The 25,685-nt window shown below is 38.3% G+C and overlaps 1 protein-coding gene across 17 annotated transcripts in view; it reads left to right on the plus strand.

The window, feature by feature from the left end:
• The window catches only part of TNRC6B (trinucleotide repeat containing adaptor 6B), a 132,764-nt gene that overhangs the window by 79,752 nt on the left and 27,327 nt on the right, over window positions 1–25,685 (plus strand). For 8 of the 17 annotated variants that reach the window (XM_085570386.1, XM_021552719.4, XM_021552718.4 and 5 more), the window contains 10 exons: window positions 307–394; window positions 4,137–4,158; window positions 5,622–5,966; window positions 9,272–11,599; window positions 12,871–13,029; window positions 16,124–16,302; window positions 17,508–17,582; window positions 18,870–18,915; window positions 23,480–23,628; window positions 24,783–24,953. In XM_085570386.1, coding sequence (XP_085426512.1) covers window positions 307–394; window positions 4,137–4,158; window positions 5,622–5,966; window positions 9,272–11,599; window positions 12,871–13,029; window positions 16,124–16,302; window positions 17,508–17,582; window positions 18,870–18,915; window positions 23,480–23,628; window positions 24,783–24,953 — 3,562 coding nt within the window. The remainder of the gene's footprint in view (window positions 1–306; window positions 395–4,136; window positions 4,159–5,621; window positions 5,967–9,271; window positions 11,600–12,870; window positions 13,030–16,123; window positions 16,303–17,507; window positions 17,583–18,869; window positions 18,916–23,479; window positions 23,629–24,782; window positions 24,954–25,685) is intronic. The other 9 variants (XM_085570392.1, XM_085570390.1, XM_021552726.4 and 6 more) reach the window with 3 other exon arrangements.

Below are 25,685 nucleotides of genomic sequence, written 5' to 3' on the forward strand. Positions count from 1 at the left end.
CCAAAATGTCTTGAAGATATTTTTTTACAATCAGGTATGTGATTAATTTATATAGGGAACTGCCATAACAGACATGAAGTGAAAAAGGGAATTTTCCTTTATGCAGCACATGGCATGATAGTGGCCATACTGAGCTAAAAGGTGCTTTTCTTATCACAGTTCGACGGAAACCCTCAGAAAGAAATGAAGTATGATAAGAGGAATCTGATAACTTGACTGTCTTCCTTGCAGGGAAGAGGTTTCTAGTATGTGTGGCTCTTATACAACTTGACTGTACTCAGACCAATGTTTTTCATGTTTTGGCAGAGAGAAGGAGCAAGAAAGGGAAGAACAGTTAATGGAAGACAAGAAAAGGAAGAAAGAGGATAAGAAAAAGAAGGACTCTGCTCAGAAGGTGGGTTTTGATACTTGAATTCTTTTATCCAGCTGAAACAAACAGTATTGGCGGTAATAAGATGTTAAATTGTTTGTATTTGGACTTAAAAATTTATTGCTTAGCCTGGTGCTTCTTTATTGACACTTTTTTGCATCATTTTGCTGGAGCTGAAGTGTTTAACTTGGATATTTCTTCTCCTTAGAGTACCATGTAAAATAAAGATTTTTTTTGATACAAAGTGTTTAAGTTACTCAATATGGCTTCTTTAGATCTCGCTCTACACAGCTGCTGCTTGTTGGAGGTGTTTGTGGATTGAAATACTGATGGGCTTTTGCAATTCTTGCAGTAGAACTGAATAAATATTTATTAGAGTAGGAAGATGCTTTTTTTTTTCGAAATCCTTAAGGAAGTTTATACGAAATATTTACTACTAAAGAGTCCGTTTACGTTTTTTGCTAAGTATTACTTGCATTTTACATTTTCTGTAGCTAATAGCACTTTTGCTGAAGTCTGCCAGTTCAAGTCTGAGTTGTGGAAAATTTGTAAGTCACCAAAAATTGGTTCAGGTCAGAAAATGAGTTTGACACTTGGCGTACTAGAAGGTTGGTATTTTGCAACAAACATCTGGCAGGTTGTTCTACGAATCAACCTGATATACAAGCTTGAGTCTCTTAGGGTGTTATCCATGCTTTTTACTGGTAAATTCTCAGTATAGGATAGGTGCAACCACCTTGGAACAAGTCCAGCAAAATGACTTTAATGAATAAGAGACTGGAGGATCTGACAAATGAGGAGAGGCTGAGAGTGTTATGACTGTTCCTCATGGAGGAGAGGAGGCTTGTGGTCTCATCAATGCATATTAATACTTTGTGGAAGGGAGTAAAAAGACGGAGGCACTCTTCTCCACAGTGCCCAGTGGCAAAGCACAAGGCATTATGTACATATCGAAAGTCTGCCTAATCATAAGAAGACTCCTTTTTTGTCCATGTAAGTGGCTGGGCGACCACTGGAACAGGTTTCCCAGAGGGGTTGTGGTGCCTCTGTCTTTAGATACTCAAAACTGAGTTTTACGTGGTCATGTGCAATCCAGTTTTGATGATTTTGTTTCAAATTGAGAAGTCTCTTGGGGCCAGGTGGAGGATAGGGGTGGAACCGTGGATTAAATTTCCAGAGGCTGTTCCTTCCAACGTCAATGATTATGTGAAACTGAGAGCAAAACGCTTTTCATTCAGTACTCTGTTTTTCAGTTGCTTCAGTAACAGATCAGGTGATGGAAGATCACAGTGTTCACTCTTATATTCTGTGAGTTTCTGCTGAGAACAGACAGCACAGACTTCAGTTAAATCTTGGCTTATCCAGGGTCTTTTTTAATCTGGCTTTTTCACCAATTTGAGTCTATCTGTTTAAACTGGGTGCAGATAAATGTGTATCAGTTGTCTTCATCCAGTTGATATATCCCCAAATAACAGTGCAAAAGAGCAGTTGCTACAGATAAGGTCTCTCCAGTGTCTTTTTGCCACAGTGTTAGTGCTGTTTAATGTTCAAGTTCAGAAAAGGTATGTAGAAACCAGAAAGAGCAGACCCTTATGAATAAAGAGTAGCGACTTGAGGATTATGTGCTGATACTCACTGATAAAAGGGAAACTTGAAAAGGCTGTACTGATCATCTTGATAACAGTGCTGTGTTTACTGAGGAATTGATGCTTTGAATACAAAAGAGATTTGCCAGCTTTCCTGTGTGGTCTGTCACCTAGTAAGTTGTTCAGTACATATTTTGCCACACTCTCAGGAAGGGTAAAGACTAAGTAATTTAATCTCCTGGAAGGCAAACTTGACAGTAATAGCTAGAGATAGCTAAGAATAGCAAAGTAGGCAGCCAAATGGACAAAACATAAATGTGTGTGTTGATTCTTACTGACTGTGGAGGTGTTCACTAAATAAGCAGCAGTGATTTCAGGGTACCATTTTCAAACTAGGTTTGTTTAACATGAAATAACTGTTCTGTCTGGATTGTCTGAAACTTAAAAAATAAAATTTAAAGAAAAATCACTTTAAGGAAAGTTACACAAGCAAGTTCACAGCTTAAATATACCAGTAGTTGGTGTCCAGGGAGCTATTTGATAGCTTATCAGTCGGCTGAGATTTATTCCAGCTACCCATTCACTGTAGCTGCTTCTGCCCTGCTGATGCTCACAGGCTGCCCACAGAGAGATGACAGCTGTAAATATGAGATATTGTCACATTTTTTTCAACTTTTGAGTTTTAGATGAAAGCAATCACAAAACCAGATCATTTTGACTATGGGAGAGAGACATGATAGGCAGAAGGTTTTTTGGCTTTTTTTGTTTAAAGTAATTTGTGTTCATCATGTAGAATTTTTCAAGGATTCAGTAAAATGTTTTTTACCCAAGTCAAATGTGTCTACTGTTGTCTATAGTAAACTTATCAGCAATACCAGATTGTGTTAATTAATATTTTTTCCCCTTTTCCTTTAGTAGCCAAGCATCAGGGTCAATTAAGTGTGTAACAGAATTTTTAACTGTTGCAGAAGATGATGTGATTTGATCCATACAGGACTTTTCATAAGTGAATTTGAAAATTGATGTGTGGCTTGGTACAGACATGGTTTTGGTACGAATATGTTTTTATTGTCCTTGAGGCTTTGGGATACTGTATGTCTGTGAGGTTACAATGCTTAAAATTTTATATCTTAGTGAATTGCGGTTTTCGTCTTTCCAAAGTAAACAATGCCATAGCAATTTAGTGCAGTTTGTCTTCTTATTTACCGTACAAAGGAGTTTTGGTTTGGTTAGTTTCAACAATAAGCTGCTTTTTACTTGTGCTTTCATTATTCTATACTGTTGCTGTGTGCTTTCCAGAAATATGGACTAGTTCAGCAATTTCTTTTAAGAATAGGTGTCATAGAACCTGACACATGATGATCTTTAGGTTTTTTTTCATTATTGTGTAGTGGAACTCTTGATGGACAGGTTAAAAAAATGCTACAATGCACACTATTCCAGAGAATATACTAATGATGTGTTTGTCACTACTGTAGATTGAAATCTGCTATGCTGAAACAATGTAGGATACAGATACAAATACCAACCCATATTGAGTATTTTGCCCAGCATGAATGCTCATTTCAGTCATTGACTTCTTGCTGCTTTCAGTAGATTTACTTATAGTTGTTGCTGGTCCTCTTTGTAAGTGTGGAAATGAATCCAGTAAGGTTTAGAATTACTTCTCCTTGGAAGAGATGTTCTGGGAAAGGTGAAATGAGAAGAAGGCAGAGAGACAGACTGCTGTGGTTACTTCAGGCCCCAGCAGTCTACTGTAAGGATACCCTCAACAGAAGGAAGGCTTTGTTACACTTTAACTGAAATACTTCATCTCCAAAATCTGAGAGAACTGTAATACTACAGTACATGTTTATTTGTGCTTTGGAAGCCCATGGTTGGGATGAGGAGGAGGATTGAGTACTTAAAATCACAAGTGAAGTATGATTGTTTCTGCCAGGGACTTTTGCATCAGGCAGAGTTACTGCAGCAGTTGTAATGCTTTTGAAAACCTTTGATATATATGTGTATATGTAACTAAGAGTACTATTTAGACTTGTAGTTCATCAGTTGGTTGTTTTTATTCAACAACAAATTCTGTTCTTTTGCCAATATATTAAGGCTGTGATTTAGCACAATATGTTCAATGTTTGTTTTGCACTGCTTAAAACTGTATTTACATTCTTGCTCTTAATTTGCAGGTCACAGATCAAAAAACCAAAGGTAAGAATCTTTGATACTAAGGAGTACTTTAATTGACTTGAGCCAAGATTCAGATCTTTACCAAAACCGTTACAAAAGGATGGGGACATATGAGTAAAGACGAAACACTGAATATGAGTATTCAGAAGAAATAAGTTGAGGTGATTAAAACAGAGAAGCTACAACTATTCTGCAGATGTGTTGTTAGCATTGAAATACTTCAAGGAAGAATGAGGATTGTAGATGAGATAGGTTAGCTGAAATACTCTGTTCTCTGTTTTACAACGGTTTTAGACAAATAACCAAGACTGACACCACCTTTATGAAGGGAATGAAAGACAGCAAAAATACTGCTTATAGTGAGGTACCAAAATAAATGAAAACTACTTGGGTTTGGAAACTTAAATTCAGGCACAGAAGAGTCCAGTAGAAAAGATAGGACTGATGAGTGAGCATCTGAAAGTTGGACTAAATAATTTAGCTGTTGTAAAAATATATTTAATCTTGCTTTGTGTATCAGTTTTTGATAAATTATGTGGGGAAATTGTGAAAGAAAAGTGAAAGAAAAGCACTAAAATAGTAACTTGATTTTATGGCTAACAAGAACTTTTTGGAGTTTGGGCAATGAAGCCTATCTAGAGATATTGGAAAACACTTTTAAAAATAAAATGTGGAGAATAATGCATTTATGTTACCAAAGAGAGACCCATTTGTGTTGATCTCACATTTGTAAGAGTAAAAGTTTTACTAATTGTGTTTAGTTTGTCTAGAGTCTCTTAAGCAAATTTTGTGATGGTGTCAGCTTCTCAAGGATTCTTCTCCAGTACATAATAGTCCTCAGGAGCAGCTTGTTTTTCCTTTTAGGGCCACCTGGTGACCAGCAGGGCAACCTTAAGTGAGCCAAATACAGTTGCTTTGTGTAGGACTGTCTTTTGGGTGGGAGTCAGCTATTACTGCCTTGCTGAAGAGCAGCACAGACAACTCAGATTTGTTACCTCTGAATGCAAAAGGAGGCAGGTTATTTCCCATCTTTTTGTTTGTTTAGGCAGTGGCTGTGTAGCTTAGAACACGTGGAAACTTGGGTTCTGATTTCACATTTCCCATAAAGATGATGATGTATAACAATCCAGAAAACAGTTGAAGATCAGGAAGGTGGAGCAAATTATATTTGACTAATATTTTAAAATTAGTCACTGTCTAGGGTATATTCTTTGCCAGCTTTACATATGCAAGAAATTTTGGACTTAGAGCAAAATTGATGAATGTGGTGTTTCATCCTAGACGACAGAGTTGCACATGGAAGCAAAAGGTCTGCTGCTATTGTTTTTTCCTGCTTCTTTAAATTGTTTTTGGTTGTTGAGAAGATAGAAGCTGCACAGTATTTCAGAGATAAAATAATGAAAGCAAAGAGTCACAATGAGTTCTTGTAGCTAGCACAGGTTTAAGTGGAAAAACTTCTGATTTTCATCCTTCCTGTTTTTCAGTGCCCGAAGTGACGAAACCAAGTTTAAGCCAACCAGTGGCTGCCAGCCCAATTGGCAACTCTCCATCGCCACCAGTCAATGGTGGCAACAATGCCAAAAGGGTGGCAGTGCCGAACGGACAACCGCCAAGCGCCGCCCGCTACATGCCTCGGGAGGTGCCGCCGCGATTCCGTTGCCAGCAGGACCACAAAGTGTTACTGAAACGTGGGCAGCCCCCTCCGCCATCCTGCATGCTCCTTGGGGGTGGAGCAGGGCCTCCCTCCCCAGCAGCACCAGGAGCAAACCCCAACAACGCACAACCAGTGACAGGAGCACTGCTGCAGAGCGACAGTGGGACTGCAACAGGCAAGTGATGATACTAAATAATATTAAAGGAAGGTGTTAGCGCATGGCAGAAAAGAGATGCCTGAAATTGTAAGCCTGCAATTATATAAAAAAACTCAGGTTGCTTTTGGGAGCCAGTGTCCAGGCTTCTGTTGGCAGTACTGAATAGCATTTTTACTACTAGATGAATGAGAGGTTTAATTTTTTTCAAGTATATTTTGAATGGTTTTAATTGGTTGCTGAAATGTTCTGCAGCAAGGTAAACACAAAGTGTAAATAAATAGCATTTTATGGTTGTCTCTGACTAGCTCTTAATGGCTCCTCAGGTTTCTTTGACATGAATTTCCTGTCTTGTCACATTTTTGTATCATCTCGTAAAACAGACATGTAGATGCCAGATCTGCAAAGGGCAGGTGTCTGTCACGTCTTCTCTGGATGAAACAGAAGGACGACCTATTGTTCTTCACTTCTGTTTTTTTGATAGTAATCTTACTTTTTGTACTTAGATAAGCCTTTTTGTACAAGTGGTGACTGTTCTTACTTTTCCATTCATTTTGCATTCCAGAAGATAAACTGATTTTAGGGTTGTTTGGTGAGCATGGGGAAGTTATAGCTGCTCCTGAATATTTTTGACCCTTGGTGAATTGCAGTAGCTGTAATATTTCTTCTTTAATTATAATAGTAAAACAAACAAAATTCCGCTCAAAATATCTGCCCTCTAAAGAAAGACTTAGGTCACCTGTCACCTGTAAAGGACAGCTTCAATTTTAACAATAAGTTAATGTTAAAACATTAAATTTAATGCTAGCAATGTTAAAATATTAAATACTTGAAATTCAAGAAGAAGAAAATAACAATACGAGTATGTCTGAGTTTTCTTTGGAAATCATCAATGGGATTATGATTTTTTTACCATCGTGGAAATCAAAATTTTTTTAGGTCTCTATAGTTTGGAATTAAAAACAAAAGTGACTTGTATAGAATGAAGTGAGCTAAATGGGATGTCTGCCCTTATTAAATAGGATTCTAGGAAAATTAATAATTCCATTTGTTTTGTGGCTTCAGTACTTGAATTCATTTGTAGCAAATTCCTGTTTGACACAGAGTATCTTGTCTTTGATAATAGCTGTGTAATAAAGAAGGTGAATGTCAAACTACAATGGCAAAAACAGATGTTTGGAGATAACTTATTTTGATAAAATACCTGAAACAAAGCATGCACTGAAGTCTATGGTTCCTATATAAAATCGTTAGTGGTACTCATATGCCTTCACAGTTACTGTAGTAGACTGACTAAGGAAAATTTGTGTTAGTGAAGCATTCTAAAAGTTTTCAAAACTTCTCATGAGCAACATTTTTTTGCTGTTGGACGTACTATATGAGGACCATTTTGAAGTATTTTGAAAGGCTCCTTAAATTGTATGTATTTATTTGATACTTAATATTTGTTTTTCTGAGGTTGAAATTTGGTATTATGCATTCTCATTTCTACACTTCATATAATGGTGCATTAACAATTAAAAAGTTACATGGCTGTGTTAGCCAGTGGTTAATTGCATTATCATGATGTAAATCCAGGAGTGCCAGGAAAGATATGGGTCCTTGAGACCTGCCTCAGCCTATCCATTTTTCTGCACCACAACAAGTTAATTGGGCTGGGGATCTGACGCGTATTAAAATTAAATCAGGTTGGTTTTTAAAGCTGATTTCAGTTGGCTTTTACCCATTGACCCAGCTGAATATCAGTGAGAAAATAGATGCTAGCATGTGAGAGTGTAGGTGTGCCAGAGGAGTGGGAATGAGCAGGTGAACAAGAGAGACACTGGGACTGTCTCAGGTGCTCCATCAAAGTGCTTTTGAAAGCATAGTGTTATCTGCCTCGTACATAGTTTATCCCACCTCACATCTGGCTGTTGACAAACAGAACTTTAGTTTTGGCCCAGTTTGCACTGATACTGTGGTTAAATTCATGCCACATGAAAGAAAACAAAAGCAGGTTTCCCACTGGGGAAGATCATGCAGCCTCCCTACTTGCTCACATTCTTATATTCACCAGATGATCATAGGTGGTGTTGGTGAGGATTTAATATTAAAAGTCAACACATAATCCTTCTTCACATTGACCTTTTTCTACCAGGATTGAAATCCTTCTAGCAAAACTAGTGTCCTGAAAGATGACACCAAGTATACTATTGTTTCATACCAATGCAGAGGTATTGATGGGGAGATGATGGGTGTTCTATGTAATTCTTCCAATACTAATGACAATTCAGGACATACAAGACAGTTTTGGATAAAAAGGTGTAAATTTTATTGGTGAAAGTCTTTCAATAGTTATGATTATTGCCATTGTCAGAAACAGCAAGGGAAGGCTGGTTTCATAAAGCAATCCATTAAATTGTGTCCTAGCATGCGATATGTGAGCAAGCAGCCCACCCAGTCTTAATACTTTTAGAACGTCTTCAGAGATATTAAATGTTCTGTTAAGGTCACTGATTTGAAGATCTTGCTAAGTTCAGAGCTGCCTATGGCTGAACCATTCGTTGACTGACCCATTTCTAATTTCAAAACCTTGCAACCTTGCAGTCTTTTGAGCTTGTCTTTGTCCTCTTTAAGTTCTTCCTGTGATCTGTGTAATCAAAGTTTTTTAATTGGAAGGAAAAAAAAAAGGGTGACTCTGTGCTAAAAAGATAGATGGATAAAAATATCAGTGGAGTCATACTTCCTTGCTATTGTTCAGTTTGCATTTGAGGTTAAAGCAACAGAAGGAACATAATGTACTTGGGAACTGCTTGATCTTTTGGGTCTTGGTGGGTGGGGCTTAGTGGTTGAAGACAAATTACTGTTCATCAATATTCAAAGCTTACAAGGGAGTTTTAACCACTGCTGTAAGGTCTGGATCCTCATTGGTGACGCTCAGTGAAGGGGAATCCGGAAGGCATTCATTGGATGTTCATTGTTTAAGCTAATGAACTGGAAGCCTCAGACAGGCACTGGAAGCTGATCTTATCCTCTATTGAAAGTATTAGCAACCAGAAATTGTGATCTTTACTTTGGAATATATAGCATTCAGTCTGGGAGGGGAGTTACCCAGTTTTTTAAGCTGTTTGCCTTATTTTCATGGAAGCTGTCATATGAGCTAGTACTGGGAGTAACAGTATATATTTACTTAGGAATGCTGCTGCAGCTGTTACTATGGAGTTGATGCTCTGCAAAATAAGTGGAATAACTGATGTCAAAAATCTGATGTTCTATGCTTGTACATAATATGGATTATTAATGACCTTTTTGGGTGTATTGTTTTTGGGTTTTTTGTTTTCTTTTAGATTCAGCAATTGGAGGTGCTGCTGCTTCAAATTATGCAAATTCCACTTGGGGTCCTGGAGCCTCCTCCAACAGCAGCACCAACGCCAACCCAACTCACATCTGGGACAAGGTGATTGTAGACGGGTCTGACATGGAAGAGTGGCCTTGTATTGCCAGCAAAGATGCTGAGTCTTCTTCCGAAAACACCACCGATAACAACAGTGCCTCGAACCCTGGCTTGGAGAAGAACGCTCTGCCAGGAAGCACCACTAGTAACAAAGGAAAAGGAAGCCAGTGCCAGTCTGGAAGCGCTGGAAACGAATGTAATCTTGGGGCCTGGAAATCTGATCCCAAGGCTAAATCTGTTCAATCTTCCAATCCTGCTGCCGAGAATAACAATGGACTAGGTAATTGGAGGAACTTGAGTGGACAAGACAGAATCAGTCCCGGTTCTGGTTTCAGCAACTTTAACCCAAATAGCAACCCATCTGCTTGGCCAGCACTGGTTCAAGAGGGCAATTCTAGGAAAGGAACTCCGGAATCTGATAGTGGTAGCTCCAATGCACAGATTAGCACAGTAGGTCAGACCTCTAGGGAACAGCAGTCAAAGATGGAAAATGCGGGTGTTAACTTTGTCTCTGGCAGAGAACAGGCTCAAATTCATAACACTGATGGACCAAAAAATGGAAACACTAACTCCTTGAACTTAAGTTCACCAAACCCTACGGAGAATAAGGGAATGCCCTTTGAAATGGGCTTGGGGAACCCTTCCAGGAGCACTGACACCCCTTCTCAAAGCACTGGAGAAAGAAAGACTGGGAGTGTTGGATCTTGGGGTACAGCTAGGGGGTCTTCTGGAACTGAAACAGTCTCTGGGCAGAGCAATTCTGGAAACCATGGGAACAATGGAAAGGATAGAGAGGACTCCTGGAAAGGAGTTTCTCTTCAAAAATCTAATGGGTCAAGAAGTGATTCCTGGGATAACAATAACCGGTCTACGGGTGGTGGGTCTTGGAACTTTGGCCCTCAGCATGCAAATGAAAGCAAATGGGGTGAAGGGAACAAATTAACATCTGGGGTCTCTCAGGGAGAATGGAAACAGCTGTCTGGGTCTGATGAACTGAAGATTGGAGAGTGGAGTGGTCCAAACCAACCAAATTCTAGCACTGGAGCATGGGACAATCAAAAAGGCCACCCTCTTCCTGAAAACCAAGGCAATTCCCAGGCTCCCTGTTGGGGAAGATCTTCCAGCTCTGCGGGAAGTGAGGTTGGAGGTCAAAGCACTGGAAGCAACCACAAAGCAGGAAGTAGTGACAGTCACAATTCTGGACGCCGATCATACAGGCCTACGCATCCTGATTGCCAGGCAGTCCTGCAGACTTTGCTGAGCAGGACTGACTTGGACCCCCGAGTGCTTTCAAACACCGGCTGGGGCCAGACTCAAATTAAGCAAGATACCGTGTGGGATATTGAAGAGATGCCACGACCCGAGGGGAAGTCTGATAAAGGAACTGAGGGGTGGGAGAGCTCTGCCACACAGACAAAGAACTCAGGGGGCTGGGGCGATGTATCCAGCCAAAGCAATCAAAACAAGTCTGGATGGGGTGAGCTCTCAACCCCAACGGAGTGGAAGGACCCCAAAAATACTGGAGGATGGAATGACTATAAGAACTCCAATTCTTCTAACTGGGGAGGAGGAAGGCAAGAAGAAAAATCATCTTCCTCTTGGAATGACAGCTCTAGTAAGGATCAGGGGTGGGGTGGACGGCAAAATAATCAAGGATGGTCTTCTGGAAAGAACGGTTGGGGAGAGGAAGTTGACCAAACAAAAAACAGTAACTGGGAAAGTGCAGGAAACAAGCCAGTGTCTGGTTGGGGTGAAGGTGGGCAGAATGAGATTGGAACTTGGGGTAACGGTGCAAATACAAGCTCTGCTTCAAAGGGTGGATGGGATGATTGTAAAAGAACTTCAACATGGAATGAGACGGGTCGACAGCCCAACTCCTGGAACAAGCAGCAGCAACAGCACCAGCAGCAACAGCAGGAGTCTTCTGGTTCCTGGGGTCCACCGCCCCAAACTCCAAGTAATGGGCGGCCTCCAAACCCAAACTGGAACAACGGACCACAGCCAGCTGCCCCCAAAGAGGAGGAGCCTAGTGGCTGGGAAGAACCTTCTCCACAGTCAATCAGTCGAAAAATGGATATTGATGATGGCACTTCAGCATGGGGAGATCCTAGCAGTTATAACTACAAGAATGTGAATCTGTGGGACAAGAACTCTCAAGGAGGACAGGCCCCACGGGAGCAGAGCCTGCCTACTCCGATGACTAGCAAATCACAAGCATCAGGTACTAGTCTTGTTCCTTTCTTCAGCAAGCTCCTATATTTGATTGTAACCTTAATGCATAAGAGAGATGCTTGTAGCCACCAATTCTCAATTGTTTTATTCTATAAAGAAAACCAAATACTTACTTGAATATTTGATTCTGTATTTAAAGTGTCTTTAAAATTTTAATTGATTAGTCTTCTGCTTGTTATGCTCCAATAACTGTGATCTGAATACTGGTCATCTTGCCAGGAAAAGAAATGTTTGTTAGCTGACAAATATGCATATTTAATTTGAGCTCTGAAGAAGAGGTTGAATTTCAGAATCAAAAATCTTTAAGACTGAGTCCAGCCATTAACTTAATAAGCCAAACACTGCTCAGTCCATAACTAAACCATGTTCCTTCAGTGCAAAATCTGCAGGTCTTATAAATACCTCCAGACATGGTGACTCAACCACTTCCCTGGGCAGCCTGTTCCAGTATTGGACAATGGTTTTGGTGAAAAGTTTTTCCTAATATCCATTTGCAACCTGCCCTGGTGCAACTTCAGGCCATTTCCTCTTGTCTCATTTCTTATTACTTGGGAAAAGAGACTCCCCCCAGCGTGGCTACAGCCTGCTTTCATGTATTTGTAGAGAGCAGTAAGGTTTCTCCTGAGCTTCCCTTTTTCTGGACTAAACAGCATTTTTAATATTTAATTATTAGAGAAATGGGGAGAAAATCTTTACTTACCTTTAGTCAAAAACATTTTGCTCTGAAACACTCAGTTAACACTTGAGATTTAGTACATCTGTGACAGTTTTTTTACTCAAGTTTGCTTTGCTGTATGATAATACTTGGAGAAATATTTTCTTCTTTGGAATAAGGACAAGAAAAAGTGACATAGCCTGGAAATGTATTATGTAATCTTTTCCTCTGACTCAAAGACACTTTAAAGAATTCTATCTTGATTTAATATGTCCTATATTCAGTATATAAAACCTTAAGTTAGATGCTTGTAATTAGTCATAGAAGTTTGCAGACAGGAGGACGGTATTGTATGTGGGGTTCATGTTTAATCTGGGAAAAGAGTATTACTCATCATAGCATTCTCTTCCTTTTCATCCCTGGAGGTCAGTGCCCACTCTAAATTAGTTGTGAATGATTGTCAATTCTGTTGCACCCACACTGCTGAGAACCTCAAGTTCTCAACAAGAAGAACGAAGCAGTAAATTAATGACGCGGTGCTGCGCTGCGGTAAACATTGCATTGCCTAAATGGTCTGTAATGAAACCTCTTTCTCCTTTGTGCAGTCTGGAGCAAAAGCACTCCACCTGCTCCAGATAATGGTACGTCCGCCTGGGGTGAGCCAAATGAAACCAGTCCCGGGTGGGGTGAAGTAGATGATACAGGAGCATCGACTACAGGCTGGGGTAATGCACCTTCCAACGCCCCGAATGCCATGAAATCTAGTGAGTATAGGCCAGATACCAGTTTCTTTGTAATTGCCTTGGAGATTTTTGTGTTTGACCTTTTGACATAGGTCACCTGTGGAGGAATTGTTATTGGAGACCTAAAAGCAGTGTTGAATGTTTTTATAGGATTTTGGTGAATGAGCATTAAGTGTTTGTAAATGACTGAGACTTTGTCTTTTAAGGTAGTAAAAAATTTCCTATCTAAGCAATTAAATGAGCAGCTCTGATTCTGGAAATTCAGGAAATACATATTTTTCTCTTTTTCTCTGGCTGCCTACTTGTTACATGATAAGTCACCTTTTCTGATCATATAAGGAAAAGGCATGCACAGTACTGACAAATTTCACTGTGGAGGCCATTATATCATTATCTGTGCCTTGGTAATGCAGCTTGTCTTTGAATGGATTTTTTAAAATTGTATAAGTGAGAAATACTGTCACTCTTAAGAACTGCACTTTGTAGTAGACACTAAATGTCTACTGCAGTGTCTTTCATGAATGAGATGTTTAAATATTTTAAAAAATTACTTCAAAGTTAAAATTTTGCTCTGTTAAGAGTTTTTGTGGGTATTATTCTTGATGATATAATTTGTTTGCATAATTTTTATTTCACTCTTTTTAAGGAAAAAAACAACAAATAAAAGCAATGTTATTGCCAGAATCAGTAATATTTGGATGTGAAGTTTCCTGTAGGAACTACTGATGATGCACAAGCATTGCTGAACTTCACTTGATTGATGCCCACTGTAAAATTGTTTCCAGCCCAGAAGTTGCTTTTGCAACATGTAATTGTTTGAAATGAAGTGCTGTGTAGATAGTTTGCTGTTGGGTCATTCTCCCTTCCTCCCATCCCAATTAAATAACTTGGCCATTTCTGAAACAAAAAAGCTTTGCTTCCTTAGTGTTGTTGTTACAGGAGGCTTTCATGGATGTCAGGCTTCCCATGCCTGCCCCACAGACTTGGCATTTTGAGGATGCTAAGCTGATTTTAGATGGCTATCTTCTTTTATCTATAAAAAGATACCTAAGTATGACCAAAATAAGAACTTCTGAAACTTATCCATTGAAAATTCTCTTGATTGGTTAATGTTTAACAGAGTCTTTAAAGACTATACATGGTCACTCGCTTACCATGACTGGTCTGTATGTGTGCCATAACCAAAGAACAGCAACCTACATGCACTGTTCTGTATGTGAGCTGTCCTCAGATCTAGAGCAAAATCTAGAGACAGGATACAGACTAGCTGTGATCAGAAAAGGGAAAAAATCAGTTTGGAGCCAAAAAAGGAAGCACAGATCAGTATCCACCTGTTTAAAAAGGTACATTTACGTAGTTCTGGCAGCATTGCATAAGAATATTCTAGAGGAAATAGGAACAAACTCAGTTTTCTGTAACACTTATTTTTTTTATCCTGAAAACTTCATTTGTGTTCTGTAGCTCTTGGTATCTCCTTCCTCAACAAATGCAAAAAATTAAGCTGGTGTCATACAAACAAGTCATCTTTACATCACTGTCCAGATTCATATTCAAGAGTCCTAAAGGGCTGTCAGTGCAGAAAAATAATCTCTGGTCATGTAGTAGCATAGTATATATTTAAGCACTGTAACTAGAAATAAATGAAAGCTGCAGGGACTACCCAGTATATAATTTCCAGATTGTGTTCTTGACTCTTCAGTCATAATAGTTTAATGTAGCCTTTTCTGTGTAAGTAGCATGATTAAAGGGCCAAGAGGTAGACTTTTTGCACTTGGACCAGTATGTTTCATAAGCAGCCCTGAACAGACTTTAAAAAGCTGTTTCCTCTGAAGTATCTGAGTGTTTATTTATGATGCATTTTAAGGTATCTCTTAAACTGCCATAAAATGCTGATGTACTTATTTTCATTATAGTCAAGGTAGAGATCCCCATGGCAGACCAATTGCAATTCCTGACTTTTTTAATATACAGACTTTCTGCTATGTATGCTAATATCCTTATTCCTGATTTCCATACTCAAACCCAAGACAAATAAAGGATTAATTATTACAAAGGATATAATGATGATAGTGGAAATCTTTTTTACAGTAGGTAAATACTAAATAGACAAATATGAGAATAAATGTGCAGAATGAAGAGTTGGAGCAGGAAGAACAGCTGGAGAGTGGATAGGATGAAGATTTAGGCTCTTGATGGCATGTCAGTAAAGGTTAGAATTCCAAGTTGCATGACATGCTAGAGAGTAACAGCAAGAAAAGAAGCCCACAGGGAAAAGTCTGAACTGATACAGTAAAGAGGTGGTAGCTTATTGATGTACTTAAACAGCTCTGCTAGTAATAAGTCTCTTTAGTAATATTGTTAGGAAAAGAATTTGTAGTAGAGAATGTTTTGGGTTATTTGGGGTTTTTTTTTGGTTGGGTTTTTTTGTGGTGTTGGTTTTTTGTTTGTTTGTTTTTTGGGTTTTGGTTTTTTTTGTTGTTGTTGTTGGGTTTTTTGGGGTTTTTGTTTTGTTTTTGTGGTTTTGTTTGGTTGTGGTGTTTTTTGGGGTTTTTTTTTTGTTTGTTTTTTGCATTAAACTACTTTTGGTATTGTTTGTACCAGAGGACAATGTCAGGTCCTTGCTTTCAGAGTCTACTTAGTTGTTATTCCTAAAAGTTGTTTCTGGAATTTTGTGGAAGAGTGTAGGGCAAGGGGAGTATTAAGGTTTTGAAGTGAGAGAGGAAATAATTGATAAACCACCTGAACCAGAGTCTTCAGCATCTCTGGTTTTTTATGTGTGCTTTGAAGGCTTTCATTTGTATTCAAAAATAGTAGGTTGGCTTTTAAATGCAGCTGTACTGTATAAGAGGTCCCTATTGCTATTATATCTTTAAAGGTTTGACATTTATTTAAAATAGTTGCACAACATGACATGTGAACATGCCACCAAATCTCTTGGGTTTTGGAATTCGTGCACAAGTTTTTACAGCTGTTAAAGTGAAGACACGTTTTTGAATTTTTTTTTTTAGTTCCTTTGCGATTCTGATGATCTCAGCCAATGTTGCAGTGTCATGTCGCCAGCTGCATGGTATTGTAGACTGCTTTTGAGCTTTTTTTTTTTGTTTTTTTTCTAAAGGTTCTAAATCTATGCAAGATGGCTGGGGAGAGAGTGATGGGCCAGTAACAGGAACACGTCATTCCAGCTGGGAAGAGGAGGAGGAGGGAGGAGTCTGGAACACAGCAGGCTCTCAGGGAAGCAGTTCCTCCCACAACTCAACAAGCTGGGGACAAGGAGGAAAGAAAACACAAATGAAGGTAAAAAGCTTGAATGATTCATTACTACTGTGTAATGAATTACTACAGTCTGACTGATATGTTAGAGCATTATGTAGTTACTTTTTAATAAGATTTTGCAGTTACAGCAAGGTGCCTCTTAAAGTAGTGTAAAAAAATGGGAGGTTTTTGGATTTGCTTTAATATATCACACCTGTTATGACTAATAAATCTTCCAGTAGGTGTCAGATTCTTTTGGTTTGTAAGCTGCACAGCCATTACTAAATGAAAATAAGTATCCCAAGGCTATTTCTCTTCTCTTTGCTGACACATCTTTGTTAGGCTGCTGCTGCTGTTCTTGCATACCCTGCTGAAGTTTGTGTTCCACAGTCCCTTTGGCACATGAGCTTCTTATTTCTAACAACTGTTGGATTATGTCTGACTTATGTTTGTTGTTGTTGACATTTGGCCTCAAACAGGAGCAGGAGCTTGGCTGTAGTCCTGAGTAAATTTCTTTTTAAGGTTTGTTTGCATTGACATTCTTCAGTACAGTAACACTTGTTATTGTATTAATATTAGAAGGACTGTGCTGTGTCTGCTTCTCATGTAGTAGGTACAGCAGACTCAAAAGGCAAGGCAGAGCAGTTTCTTAAGACATAGAAATACTACTGTGATATGTTAGGGAGTTTCACATTTTATGTTTTGCAGAAATTTTTCTCAGGGACATTTTTCTCACTTAAAGCTTTTTTTATGTGAACCACCAAAACAACTGGAAACTTTTCAATGTTGAACTGTGTTAATATTGGTGTTGGTGATCTCTAAATTACACTAAGGCCAAAGAGAGACCCTGCTCAGCACAGTGTCTGTGCAAGAGACACCATGCTAAAGGGAAGAAAGAGAGAAATCTGCCTCTGAATGCACTGGATTAAACAATGTATTAAACTGTAACAGAAGAAAAAATAAACAATGTTCACAAAGCTTTCCAGATTGCAGAATGAAACTGAAGGTGTGATAAACATTATACATAACAATGTTCAACCAGTTTGGAATACCTAACAGTAAGCAATTGTACAAGACACAGTGTTTGGTAAATGTTTCCAAACATGGAAATACTTAGAGTTGTTTTTTCAGGAGATTAATTTATCTGGTACCAAATTTCCATTTTAAATAGGCACATCTCAAAGATAAAGAAGAATTTAAGGAATCAAGAAGTTTCTTAAAAATATTTTTCTCCTTTTTTTTTTCAGTGCGCATTAAAAGGAGGAAATAGTGATTCATGGATGAACCCTTTATCCAAACAGTTTTCAAATATGGGCTTGCTAGTAAGTAAACTTTTTTTAAAGGAAGTGCAACTTTCTGAAAGATCTGTAAGCTTTAAATAAGTCAAAATATCATCAACTGTTTCACAGTTATTTGCATCTGCTATGCTGGGATGTTGATTATCATACGTGTAGTAGCTGTCTCAGAATGGCTTCTCAGAAAAACCCTAAATCTACTTTGATTCCTAAAGTTACTTTATAAGAGCTCCTGCTCTGAGGTTGCAGTTTCCTTACAAGTAATAGATTTGGGAGGAAGATGTTTGTTTTGTTATTTTGTTTGGTTTTGGGGCAGGAGGATTGTTTGTGTGGGGTGGGGTTTTTTTTTGTTGCTTTGGTTTTGGGCTTTTTAATTTTATTTTCATAACATGCTGTTTAGAGCACTCAAGATAGTCTCCTGCCTGTAGTGTCAGACATCTGTGATAAGTCCAGGGTATTCATTCTGAATCTCAGCTACCTATCAGAAAAGGAGATTTACAGCTCTGTGTCTGTCTTGGCTGAATTTACACTTGAACTACAGCAGTGTCTTTTTAGGAAAAATAAAGGGCTCATTATGAATCCATAAGTAAAGATTGTTTGGTAAGATGAATAAATAAATATCACATCATTTAGAAAAAGACAGAGTGTAGGGAAGTATTTTAAAAATAATTCTATATAATTTTTTTCAGTAACTTTTGACAAGCCAACTTGTAAAATAGTTTGCAGAATATTGTGCCAGTTGTCATCTTGTGAAGCAGGAATATTATGTAATACTGGCTAGCAGAAGATAATACAGAGTTTGTGTGAGAAGTCTAAGGCTGCACAAGCTGACACTGACATGCTTAGGATTAGTTTGCAATGTCTTTTGGCTCTCAAGTTCTAATTCAGTTTGCTGGACAGTAGATGCTTCTGAAAGCTATGGGAACATCCCAGACTGCTAGCTGAAGAATCCCATGGCAGTACATTTCAAGATTTGATGGCACAACAGTTCATGAGAATGAGCTATCATTTTGGCGACTATTTTCAGTGTTTTGTCACTCAACCACTGGAACATAAGGCCAGAGTTTCATTTATGGAGCAGCTCTCTGTCCATCTTCCTCCCTCATTGCCTTTGTGTGTCTGGTTTCACATGGGTAAACTTTACACGTGCAGCGTTAGGGGGTTGAGGCAAGGTGTGTCCAGGGTGATATCAGAAACCCTTGTGTTCAGTTTTAGTTTTAGCACAAGCATGCTCTTCCTATATTCCACCTTTCTGAAATATTTCTCAGCATTGAAGTCAGAACTGAATTGTGTTTTTTTTTTTTCCCCCCCCAGAGTCAAACTGACGACATTCCAGGCAGTAAGATGGACTTGTCTGTAGGTGCGTATATTTTAATTGCAATACATTTGAAATGTGAGATCACTTGTAGTGTTTTTATGAGGATAACATGCTGTACTTCTGGAAGGGCTTGATTCTTAGTTTTAGCACTCCTCACAATACAAGGTTGGAGTAAAAAACATCTTCCATCTTGTCTGTAAGCTTTGACTCTGGTGTGCAAGATTGGGTTGTATACCTGTACATAGCAGAGCTGTAACTTGGGGTAGACTGTTTTAATCTTTTAAGGTTGTATTCATTGTTACCGTTTCAACAAAGTGAAAATCTTTTTCATTTGGTAGTAGAGTACTGTTTTCCCTCCTGCCAGTAGGACATCCCATTTATTGCAGCTTCCTGGAGGTGGTGTGAGGGGAAAAAATTACCTTCTATCATTGATTTCTTCAGTTGCATGCCTTATGTTATTACAAATTACTTTTCAGTAGAACTAGATTTTATGTTCTGGATAGCTTCACCACAATTGCTATGCAGCTTTAGCATCATGGCTGTGTGGTAACAAAGGAGAACTATGGTAGTCAAGACTTACTTGCATCTAATACCTGGTGTGGATTTGGTATTCTAATACAATCCAGACAGATGCAGTGTCTCTCAGCTTAGAATCCATTGCATTCTTAAATTTCTATCACATTTCATAAAGGATTCAGTTGTTCATTTTTCCCAAAATTGCTGTCTTCCTCTGAGGTAGTTAAAGATCTCAGTAAGAGATGAGAAGAATGTTTATTTATATGGTATGATGCAGTTTTCTGAAAGGTAACAATTTTTTGATTTCTCCAGTTTGGCCTCAAGCGTCCTCCCTAGAATTCAGGCTCTGTATCATGCTTCTCTAAAGAATTTCTAGATGGAGATCAATCACCATCACGGGTGTTCAGTTCTCACCTGCCTTCAGATGCTGCTGGTAAAAAACAGATCTAAGCATATACAAATGAAGAGGATTATGTTGCTTATAGTTCTCTTAGTTTCTTATCTCCAAGTTAAGGATATTTTGGAACTATTAAGGACCCTAAGACCATCAGAGCTTCTGAGGTGACTGCTGCTCAGAATATCCTGTGAAATGGTGCAGAAAGGCTGCATCTTTTACCTTGATATGTTGTGCTTCTTTAAATTTAGTGTGCCCATTAATGGTGGCATCCCTTGATCTTGGGTAGGGCCATTTATTATGGCTTGTATTCTGTTTCAAAGACTGAGAATGTAACAGATCTTCATAGATTTTTCTGTTACTTCTGTATTTAGCGGTTTTGCTCTTGTTGCTTATGGCATTTGTTTGTGAAATGGCATTTGGAAAGCTATAAGCTGTTTTGCTCAGCCCAGGTCTACTTCTAAACTTTAAAAGTTGGACTTAATGAGGTAGGCTTGTTCTTCAATTGGTTTTCATTGAAGATTACAACATAGCATGTTTTGCTGACAGATGACTGCCAGTATGATGTTTGCCTAGTTTATGGATAAATGCATAGAGGTAAATTTGCTTAGAGACCACGTATGTCAAATAAAACTTTGGCTTTGGTATGTTTGGAGCACCTTGGCTCTGAGCATCATGCATTGTCAGTAATTCTTACTACATTGGTCTCAGTCTCCTTGTTTCAAAAGTGTGTTCCCTTTATTTCAAGTGCTAGAGTAATACTTCTATTTACTGACCAAGATAGAAAAGAGATGGATCAATAACATGTCTGAGGCAGATGTACTTCTTTTCTTCTTTTGTCAAATCTCTTTAATGGATAGCTTGTCTACTTTGAAAGTAGGATACAACTTTTCTTTTCCCCATTGAAATAGCTCCTATTCTGTAATTCTGAGATATAAAGCTTGCTACAGTAAAGTAGCTTGTCAGAACCACTTAATATTTTGTATTTTCTTTTCCCATTTTGACAGTTGCCTTTGTTTTTAAATATATTAGTTAAAACCTCTGCAGATCAGAGAATTCTCAAATCACCGTAAATACTGAGAAATTAATTAAAAATTTATCTTTCTAAATTACATTACAAATGTAATTTGTGCAGCTGGTTATTGTTAATATGTTACAAAGCTGTAACTTATGTAGCATTCAGATGAAACACTTCAATATCTAAGTGCATGTTGTTGCTCAGTAGGCTTGGATGATGTAAATTTATGCTAAAGGTATAAGATCAGTATCTTCAAAATGTTTTTGTTGTTAAGCAGAAGATGTTTCAAATGGCTTTCTCCATTTGGGTTACCCCACTGGGTGTGTATCTATTTTCACCATGTTGAGTCTCTTTTTGGCAAATGTTTGGGGTAGCTTTGCTCAGCGGCAGTTTGTATCTTCTACTTTCCAGTGCAGGATCGTATCAGATAATTCTGCATTGAATTCAGATTTATTTTTCTTCTTTTTCTTTAAGCTCTGTGCATGTGATGGTGAAGATGTACTTACTAGAAGTTTTTTCCCACCCTAGGGAGTGAGCATCATCTTCCAAGTCCTTGTTTGATTTTGCATTTTTCACAGTGTTTTTTTCAACTCTTAATACTGGGAAAAATCCAAGAAATGATAGGGTCTTTTTTTATGAAGATGGAATAACTTTTAACTGGTTCTATGTTTCTGCATGTAGAGAATTCAGGGGTTCATATTTATTCATACACAAGTGCTTTTGCCTACTGTAGAGGGTAATTCAAACTTTTCACATTTTGTCAGTTGCCATGTACTACATAAGGTAAGGCTATTCTTTAGCCCCCTCCATTATTTTTTGCTTTAGTTGACAAGTTCAAAAGACAAGACTCACACAACATGTTTCAAAGTTGCATTAGAATTTTCTATGAATGGGATAAAGGAATGCAATCATTTCTCTGTAAGGCCTTGTTTATACTGAAGTTTAAGCAGCTGCCTCAGCACTAAGTGACATGCAAATCTGTGCTTCAAGCCTTCAGAGGTGCTCTTTTAATGCTCTGTGTATTTTACAAGGCATCATTCAGTAATGTTTGAGGACCTGATTGGATCATCAGGATAACCAAGAGATGCAAGGGTGTTTCTGTGGCTTAGTCATCTTGTGTTGGCATTGACCCAGTTTCATTTCAGACAGTGATGCAACTGTGCCTCGCTTTCAGTTTCTTTTCAAGCAAGTGATGGCCAGGGCTTCCTGTGTGGAATTTAAGCACATGAGCCTTTTAGTAGCACATTGCTGGCATTGTGTGCAGTGGTGTGATGTAGATATTGACAGCACTGAGCTGTTTGTGACACTTTGTGAGTGCTTTTGCAAAGCCAGTTGTAGCTTTCAGGATATGTTAGAAAAGGAATCAGAAATCCACAAGCTCATCCAGGTCAGTATGACTCCAGTTACAAGCTAAGATATGTAGGTGAGTTGTCAGTTGTCTTGTGATAAATGATGTTGAAGGCATCTGAGAGGATGAGGCTGCATCAGCTTTGAAAGCTGTGCGGTTAAAAAAAACCCCACACAATTAGTGGTCAGTTTCTTAGCTTCTTGGCTCTAGCATTGCTGTGAATATTAATAGATTGGGATTGGACATTAGGAAGAGATGCTGGATTTGAGAAGCTTTTTTGAAGAATTCTGTCTTGAAGGTTAAAGCGATTAGCTGTCTGCTCTGATAAAGGTTTAGTGTTTTGTCAATGGTAGGGTAGATTATCTATCACCAATTTCCTTTGGAAAGTCACACATTTTCTTGTTAAGTGTGCTGACATGTTTTTAAAATGATTCTTGGAAAAACCATCTGTGCTACTAACTGAACAGTATTCTCTAAAATTAAAAATACCAGTAAAGCTCATTTCTATCACATCCGTATTTTAAAACAAACATGTTTTCCATCTACTTCAACATAGCAATATGCATCTGATAGCTTACAGGTGTCGCATCTGACCAAAAAGATTGTTCCTTGGCAACAGTTCGGTGTGTAAGGTGGAAAACTTCTTCCAGTCAGCTCTTTGGCTGTTGATAAAGCTTTTGGAGAAAGTCAATGTCTTATTCACCGTGTATGTTCGATTTGGTCCAGGTTGCTGACTAAACAATAGCAGGAGACTTTAGAGGCTGATTGAAAAGTGTCTGTTACTGGTTGTGTTATTGTGTACAGGCTGAGGGACATTGGTTCTCTATCTGAAGTTACAGATTGTCTTGTGTTAAAGAATCAAGTTCATGTGACTGTAGGACAATCTTGACCAAATTGTGTGCATGTGATCAAATTTTTCAAATTATCTCAATTTCTCAATGTCAAACCCAGCAGAAGCTAAGCAGACTAAATGGAGAACTTAAATAGTGGTCTTTCTACATACTAAATCTCAGAAAATTACAGTGCACGTTTTGGGAGACATAGAGAATTAGGTATTAATTAATATAATTACTTGAAATGTTTATGTTTATATCTCTACATAAATTGTGGTAAGTACTTAACATTAAACTCCATAAAGTAAATCGGCATATTCAGTGTTAAATGAAACTTCCTACATTTATTTTTCAACACTTCTAATACCAGCTGTAGCTGTGCTAAATTATAAGACAGATGTAATTAGTACCCTGATCTTAAAGTTTATTTCTTTGGCTGTGAACCTGCTGTCATGACACATGGTAGAGATTATTTGCATTCATTTCTTTTTTTGCAGGTGGTCTCCCAGATAAGAAGTTTGAGGTAGATAAACGAGCTGTGAATCTCGGGGATTTTAATGACATGATGAGAAAGGATCGATCTGGGTTCCGTCCACCTAATTCCAAAGACATGGGAACCACAGATAGTGGGCCTTATTTTGAGAAGGTGAGAGAAATATCTTTAGACCTTTATGTTCAAGATCCCAGGTTTTACCCTTGTTCTCCACAGGTGCTAAAAATTGAATAACCCTGAGTGGGCTCAGTAGTAAAAACTGTGGGGTGGTTTTGTGGTAGAAGGAATGTGTGTATAGAACAGATGTCAGGTGTGCGTAGACAAAATTGGTGAGAGCGAGGCTTTTTATTCTAGAATAGACTGGTTTTGATGTAGACAAATTCCTTTCTTTTTTCTTAGAAAGGTAAACTACTGGTAGCAATAAAATGTGTTACAGGTTTCATCATGATGAATCTTTTGGCTACTAGCTACAGTCATCTAATGTAAATAAAAACTGGTTGAGATATAAGTAAATCTAAGTACTCACAGTCTTCCAAATTTTTTTCTTCATTCATGTCTGGCATTTATTGGAAACACCCTTTCTAAATTCCACAACCCCTTTTGCTGTATGTCCGTGTACTGTAAGCTTCTGTACGACATCTGTTTCTCTGCGACATCTGTTGTATGTTATGACAGTGTTTCTTTCATATTCTTGCCTATTTTAAACAGAAGCTTTCACTGTTATTATCAAGTATTAATTGCTTCACATTATGAATGGGAGAGTGTCCAATAGATGCAGAATACTCTAGGGCTGTTTTGGGTTTTTTTTTAGATACAGTTTATCACATGTAGAATGGAAAACAAATTTGGTTTAAAAATTCTGAAGGCGTGTTAACTGTCTAGGAATTTTTTAACTCCTCCATTTTGGTATAACAAGCCGAAAAGCAGTTTTGTCAACTCCCTCTGGTGGCATAATTAATAAATACCATGAGCAAAGCTAATACGTTTCCTAACAAATTATGCCTGGTAGATGTGTGCTGACATTAGGAATTCATTCAAGATTTGTTTGCTTCTATAGTGGTAATAGCCACTATCAGAAACTAATTTCATGAGAATTTAAAACGTATTTTTAAAAATGAAACTTAAGAGTATCTCCTTGGACCAAAATCTTAATTGTCAAGTGATCGTTTGAATCAGAAGTTTTGTCCTTGTAATTGCTATTACAAATTAACTTTGCTTCTTCCTAATCACTCACATCCCTCTTTCTCTCCTCTTGCATTCTGTTGCTTCACTAACCAACTCCTGCTGTTGGCTAACTGCTGCTTCAGCTGACTTTGCCTTTCTCCAATCAAGATGGGTGCCTTGGGGATGAGGCTCCCTGCTCTCCCTTCTCCCCTTCTCCCAGCTACAAGCTGTCTCCCTCTGGTTCCACACTATCCAACGTCGGCCTTGGGGCAATCGGCTCAGGGCTCAGTCCCCAAAACTTCGCTGCTAGACAAGTAAGCAGGCCACCTTATAAGATTGTTGTAAGGCTGCAACCTGGGCTTAATCCTGGTTAGTTGGTTGCTTGCATTTGTTTTTCTGCTGAATAGATTAAGATTGTTAATGGTAATTTCAGCTGTCTCAGGCCATTGAGAATCAGTCCACTTTTGTTTCTAGCATCAGAACATACTCTGGTTTTGTTGGCCTCTTCTTAAATTGCAGTGCAACAGCAGGTGGATGTGCTTTTCAGAAGTCGTGAAGTTAGTTGTATCCATCATTCTAATTGCTGGCTTAAAACCCAGTTAGAGGCTGTTGATTTGCCTCATCAAACCCAACACTGAAGTTTTTCAGACTCCACTCAAAGACCTTGTATGTAGAAATGTGCCTGTAAAAAGTTGCAGTGATTTAGAATTGTGTGTGTTCCCTTCTCCCTTCCTCACAGTTCAAAGTAAGGATTGATTTAGTAGCTTTTAAAAATTCTTGAAGTAGCAATATTTTTATATGTAGGGAAATTATGGGGAAGAATTTAAGTGATTAACTGCAGTTTGAAAGAATTTCTGGCTATTATGTTCTGCATTATTCTAGAAGAAAATATTTTAGGAATACTAGGAAATGAAAGAATAAGTACCTAATTATTGCAGCTGGTCTAGTTTATGTAGTCATATGCCTAACATGATGGTGTTTCTTTGTGTTGTCTTTCTGTTTCTATGTGACACAGTGTTGAACATCAGATTGAGTCCAAAATTTGC

This window comes from Lonchura striata, chromosome 1A, assembly GCF_050655825.1.
Source record: "Lonchura striata isolate lonStrDom1 chromosome 1A, ASM5065582v1, whole genome shotgun sequence".
NCBI lineage: Eukaryota > Metazoa > Chordata > Aves > Passeriformes > Estrildidae > Lonchura > Lonchura striata.